Consider the following 5,526-nt stretch of genomic DNA (forward strand, 5'->3'; position numbering starts at 1 on the left):
CGTTCGGCACGTGGAGCAACTGGTACTCGCGCACTATCTGCGGTACCGCCCTCCTTCTTTCTTCTTCTTCGTTTTAGAGGACAGAGGGCTCACCATCATCAACCGTGTGGTGTGTGGTGTGTGGTGTGTGGGTCACACATGCAGGGTCGATCTTTCCGATCTTCGTGGCGCTCGTGCTGTTGCTCCTGTGCGTGGACCTGGTCATCATCTGCGTGTTCTGGACGCTGTGGAGCTTACTGATACCGCTGGGCATGCTGTTCTTCCTGATGACGCACTATTTCTGCCCGTGCGTCAATCGAGGCGTCGACAAAGTGTGCGGCAGCTACGGCTTCTTTGTCGGCCAGATCTGCCCGTCATGAGGCGCACACTGTTCCCAAGACGCCCGCGAGGAAACTGTATCATCTCTCCTGCCCGTCCTTTTTTTCTGGATTTTCTTTCAGAAGCATTAAAAATAAACACTCTATTTATTACTTGTATTTCTTCGAGTGCCTGTGTGAACCACAGCAGCGAGTGCTTTTCGTCTGCCTTTCCCATTGGCCACTTCCGATCGCAGTGCAGCAGGTGGTACACTCGCCTCGTACTGACAAGCTCCCCCCCCGCTGGGTGTAGCTGACGAGACTCAAAAAAAGTGGAAGTAGGAGATGGCGGCGCGCAGGGGCTGCAGTGCGCTGGATCGCTACTGGGCGGAGTTCACGAGCTCCGACGACGACGATGGTGCTCGCCCTCAAACTCGGGACGAAGAGAAGCTGCGTGCAACGGATGCAACAGAGCACGACGAGCAGCAGCAGCACCGTGAGGAGCGGAAGAAGAAGAAGCAGCCCTTTCGGTACCTGGATCTCCCTGTGGTGCTCAGCAGCAGCGATGACGATGACAACAAGGCCTTGGCGCCCGAGACCGAGGAGACGGTAGACTGGTTCTCGGGCCTACGACAGCGCCAAGCGCGCCAGAAGCAGGAGGGGCGGGAGAAGAAGAAGGCAAACATGAGCGACGCCGAGCAAGCAGAGCACTCGGTCGGCGAAGAGAATAGCGAAGCACGGGAGGAGCGAAGGCGGGACGTAAGCGAAAGCGACAGCGACAGCGGGGAGGAGAGAGCGGCGGCGGGCGAGCCGGGCGCAGGGGAAGAGAAGAGAAAGCGAAGAAAGGAGGAAAGGCGCAAGCGCAAGCGACAACAGCTGCTGCTCCGGCGGCTCGCGCCGTCGAACGACGCGACGGAGGGAGAAGAGGAGAAGAGAACGACGAGTCCAGAGGAGCCCGAGGGAAGCGAAGGCGGTGTGCGGCCATCGAAGAACAAGCGGAGGAAGCTGAAGAAGAAGAGGCGAATGCAGGAACTGAAGGCCAAGGAGAAACACGAGCGACAACCACCGCCGACCGCGGCGGACGCGTCGTCCTTCATCTATGTGCCGCAGAGCGGTATCGAGGTGCGGGCGGCGGCGAAGCAGGAAGAGGCGCTACGCGAGGAGGCGGATGATGCCGGTGACGATGATGACGACGACGATGGAGAAGGGCTGGTGGTCGGGAGCAGTGGCGTTGAGCGCACCGAAACCACGCGGTCTGCTTATCACGCGTTCGTGGAGCGCATGCACGCACAGAGAGGCACTGGAACCAAGGTTTCCCTCTTGTGCCTGCACACACTACACCCCACCTCACATCCGCCTAAAGATAGTTGTCATTGGAACATGGGCAGGAGGAAGAGGTGAGACAGTTCTTTGAGGGAGTCGTGGGCCTCATGACGCGCCACGTTCGGAATGGCGGCCACCCTCATTCCGGCGAGGTACGCACAACGCGCGCGACGGCACTCGGTCCTCACGGACGCTGATGGGCATCGATGTGCCATCGCAGGACGTGGTCAAGTTGGTGCACGACACCGAGATCGGGTGCAGCCGCCTATTCCAGCTGCTCCGCTCTCGCCGGCTACCAAGACCGGTACGTGCGCATCTGATGCCGAGGCGGGCGCCGACTGCACTTAAGTAAGTAACCGCCACCACCGATGTTGGTGTGCCAGGTGGTGACGAGCCTGTGGGAGGTCAAGTCGCACCTGATGAAGGGCCAGTACCGCGACGCCAACGAGAAGTATTTCTCGCTCACGATCGGTACCGCGCCACACACCTTCTTCATCCGTCTGACCGCTCTGTGCCGGCCCCACTTACGCAACACATTCCTTCGTTCTGTTGCCATACCAAAGGCAACGCACCCTGGCCAACGACTGAACCGACGCTGCGGGCCGAAACGATGGAGCTCCTGCAGACCGTCAAGCGGTACCTCTTCCTCGCATGGCTGCGATTGGGGAGAGCGGAGAAGGTGTTCTGATCGCTGCCTTCTTTCAGGTTGATGACCTTCTGCGAGGAGCAGCGTTAGTGGTTGGTGAAGAAGAATTGGCAGCCGAAGGTCGCTGGCGGGACACGCAACTCCGGTTGGGTTGTGTGTAACTGTGAATAAATGAGCGCCAGTGCGCAAGCAGCAGACAACACACTTGGACACAACGCAAACGTGACCAACAACATCTTCTTGAATGTCTGCTTCTTCTCTCGGCATCACCCTCGTGGTGTTCCTGGCCATGCTGGCCACTGCGCTCGCCTTCTCCGGCGACGCCACCTACTTCAACGTGGGCCTCGGCGCCTGCGGCCACCACAACAATAACAACCAACTTGTCGCCGCCCTCGTGCGTCTCCCTCTACTCGAGATCGATCTTCTCATCCATCTTCTCGTTTACTGATGCAGCGTGAATGCAGAACAAGCCGCAGTACGGCGGTGGCGGTGACTGCGGCAAGCGCGCTCACATCAAGGGTCCCAAAGGCGAGGTGACCGTGACTATCGTGGTAAGTTGGCCGCACGATTGTACCTTTGCCCGCCTGCTGCAACTCACCCCTTCGCCAAACATCAAATTCAGGACGAGTGCCCCGGTTGCGCGTATGGTTCGCTCGATTTGAGTCCTGCCGCCTTCTCCCACATCGCGGAACTGCGCCAGGGCCGCGTCCACATCGAGTGGCAGTGGGCCTAAACGTGTGTCTGGTCCTTGATTGATCTTTCACCTCAATAAAAAGAAAAAAGAAAAAGAAAAGGAAAGAAAAATATAGAATATTTGGCATGCCTTGCGGAATTCACGCCCGACACCAACAAGGATGGAGAAGCCAGAAGGGGGCGCAGAAGCCTCTTCATCCACGACGTCGCCCGCCGCGGAGGCTCTACTGCGAGAGAGAGGTCCAACTGCATGGCGCTCATCTGTCATAACGAGATTAGGAGGCGGAGCGGCGAGGCCGCAGCGTGCGAACACTGCGGCGCCTCCGCTCAACAGGGGCCAACCGCCAGCGGTTGAGCTCCCCGTACCCAGCACCCCGCCCCCCGCCCGCATAGTGGAGGAGGTGGACAGCAGCGACGAAGACTCATCCGACGTACCTCATAAAACCCTCTTCCTCCTTTTCCTTTTGGGACATCAGCGCTGTGGGCTCTCCGCCTCTATCCTCTATCCATCCCCCTCACCTCCACCTTCACCACAACCTCATCTTCTCTTTTTTTTCCACCTCACCCCAAACTATGTGGTCTTTGCTACAGTACTCAGAGGAGGAGACGGATGGCTCGGCGATTGAGGTACGACTACACGCACACAACAGTGTTGTGGAAGGTTAGCCCAACACACTCTGACGTGGGGGGGTTCGTCTATCTCGAACGGGTCACAAATGTGCAGGGGCAGGGCGACAAGAGCGGCAACTTGAACGTGCGTGTGGGCACCGTGAACAAAAGGGGGCAGGTCAAGCCGGGCAGCAAGTGGGTCTACGCCTACTTCCTCGTCTCTGGCGGCTCCTTGCACTTTTACATCAGGAAGGAGGTTCGTGAAGCTGTGAGTTTTTTCGCTGTGTGTGCGTGAGTGCGTGCGTGCGCTAACAACTACCGACATGACTCGTACATATAGGACAATGACCCCAAGGCGTCCATCATACTCAAGAACGCGACACTCAACAAGACCGTCGAGTGTCGGCCGTTCAAGCACTGCTTCTCGATCACCACGGCCACGTTGGAGATCCTGGTTTCCGCCCAGGGCGCGGAGGAATGGAGCAGCTGGACTTCGGCCCTGGAGGCCGCCGCCTCCAAGCTTCCGACTGTGCCCCCCACACGGGTACTCATCATTCCCTCTCTTTTTGGTTGTCGTGCGTCGTGTCGTGCTGTGTGTGTCGTGCATAGAGTGCGGTCGTTGTGTTGTGTGTTTTGCGGCCGCATTAATTGGAAGCGGCTGGGACAGGGGGACAAGGTCGCCAAGCTGAACCTAAAGGAGCGCGCCAAGCGGTCGGTCATCGCCAAGACGACGACTTCGAAGATGGGCAAGCGGGCCATCAAGAGCAAGGCCCCGCCCCAGATGACAGAGCTCATCAATGCGCTCAAGACGCTGGTCCAAAGAGAGACCGGATCGAGCCGTAAGGCCAACGATATGGAGAACAACGTCTTGCGCGTCGGAGTCAAGATGTATTTCCTCGTAGTTGACGGCAAATTGGAGCCTCGGCAGGTACTTGCCCTCCCTCAACCGCGGCACACACGCGACACGGCAACGGACACGACACATCTGCTGCGCGCAGACTAACGGTTTGTTCTCAGGTCCTCCTCGCAGACCAACCCCTCCGACAAGCGCTCAAGGTGTTTGGCGGATGTCGCGACCACGTTTCCGCTGTTCGCTTTTCCGTACGTGTTGCTTCCAGGTCTTAACGGGAAGATGTAGTTGCTTGCTGGATTACGAACTCACACTCTCTCGGACATTTAGGGGAGGATCACGCTGAAGAAAGATCTCCTCGAGACGCGACTCGAGGAGGTGGCCATGCTGGTGCGTCAGGCCGGTGAGCATCTCACCGAGAGCCTGCAGCCCTATGTGAGGTACGCCACATGCCATGATCCTTTCGACGAGTCCTGGCCTACCTTAACGAGTCTGCACCTGCGTACGCTTGTCCAGGCCTGCGAATATCCAACGTATCAACGATACAGTAGCCTACTTTGGCAATCCTGAGGTACACATCAAGATTGCACAAACCGCACGCGCACACACACGCGCATTTTGACTGCATTCATGACGACAGCACTCACTCGCTCGCTCACACTACGTTTGTTGTTGCGCCACCAAGGTGTTGATGCGGGTGCTGTTGGACGAAACGTACGAGCCCGATTTGGATGTGCTCATGCTCGCTGCCAAGCACTACGCGCAGTTCCACTTCTACGAGGAGGACATAGCGCCCATGGCCAGGAGGCTTACAATGGCCTTGTAAGCGCATGCAAGCGGGCCGACTCCTCCATCATCAACCTCTTCCCATCATCATCTTGTACCACCTCTTGCTGTGGCAAAGCCCTCTGGCTGCGCCCTTGGAAAAAGTGTAGTTTTCTTTCAGTAAAATAAAGAAAAGAGACTGAGAAAATGTCGGGCACAGATAAATCGATGGAAAGCCGAGAGACGAGGGTGGGGGTTGTGGGCGACCTGTTCGTGGATTTGATAGCGCTGGGCGTCGAAGCCATGCCCCAGTGGGGTCAGGACACGCCCTGCCAGGGCATTCG

The 5,526-nt window shown here is 57.9% G+C and overlaps 4 protein-coding genes across 4 annotated transcripts in view; all 4 read left to right on the forward strand.

The window, feature by feature from the left end:
* The window catches only part of ACA1_210680 (U-box domain containing protein), a gene marked incomplete at both ends in the record, with an annotated part of 2,200 nt that extends 1,960 nt beyond the window's left edge, over positions 1–240 (forward strand). The window contains one exon of the mRNA XM_004336951.1: positions 145–240. Coding sequence (XP_004336999.1) covers positions 145–240 — 96 coding nt within the window. The remainder of the gene's footprint in view (positions 1–144) is intronic.
* Positions 241–641: 401 nt separating this feature from the next.
* Positions 642–2,307, forward strand: ACA1_210790 (uncharacterized protein; the record flags this gene model as incomplete). The annotated part of the gene is made up of 5 exons (XM_004336952.1): positions 642–1,607; positions 1,685–1,771; positions 1,840–1,923; positions 2,003–2,090; positions 2,183–2,307. The coding sequence occupies 5 exons, from the start codon at positions 642–644 to the stop codon at positions 2,305–2,307; spliced, it is 1,350 nt and encodes a 449-aa protein (XP_004337000.1).
* A 202-nt stretch (positions 2,308–2,509) lies between these two features.
* Positions 2,510–2,998, forward strand: ACA1_210800 (riboflavin aldehydeforming enzyme, putative; the record flags this gene model as incomplete). Its single annotated transcript, XM_004336953.1, has 3 exons — positions 2,510–2,659; positions 2,730–2,816; positions 2,888–2,998. The coding sequence occupies 3 exons, from the start codon at positions 2,510–2,512 to the stop codon at positions 2,996–2,998; spliced, it is 348 nt and encodes a 115-aa protein (XP_004337001.1).
* Positions 2,999–3,531: 533 nt separating this feature from the next.
* Positions 3,532–5,243, forward strand: ACA1_210810 (PH domain containing protein; the record flags this gene model as incomplete). The annotated part of the gene is made up of 8 exons (XM_004336954.1): positions 3,532–3,585; positions 3,683–3,823; positions 3,908–4,096; positions 4,235–4,495; positions 4,585–4,668; positions 4,748–4,857; positions 4,934–4,988; positions 5,103–5,243. The coding sequence occupies 8 exons, from the start codon at positions 3,532–3,534 to the stop codon at positions 5,241–5,243; spliced, it is 1,035 nt and encodes a 344-aa protein (XP_004337002.1).
* Positions 5,244–5,526: the final 283 nt, after the last annotated feature.

The sequence above is a fragment of the Acanthamoeba castellanii genome (genome assembly GCF_000313135.1).
Source record: "Acanthamoeba castellanii str. Neff unplaced genomic scaffold scf7180000084758, whole genome shotgun sequence".
Lineage (NCBI taxonomy): Eukaryota > Discosea > Longamoebia > Acanthamoebidae > Acanthamoeba > Acanthamoeba castellanii.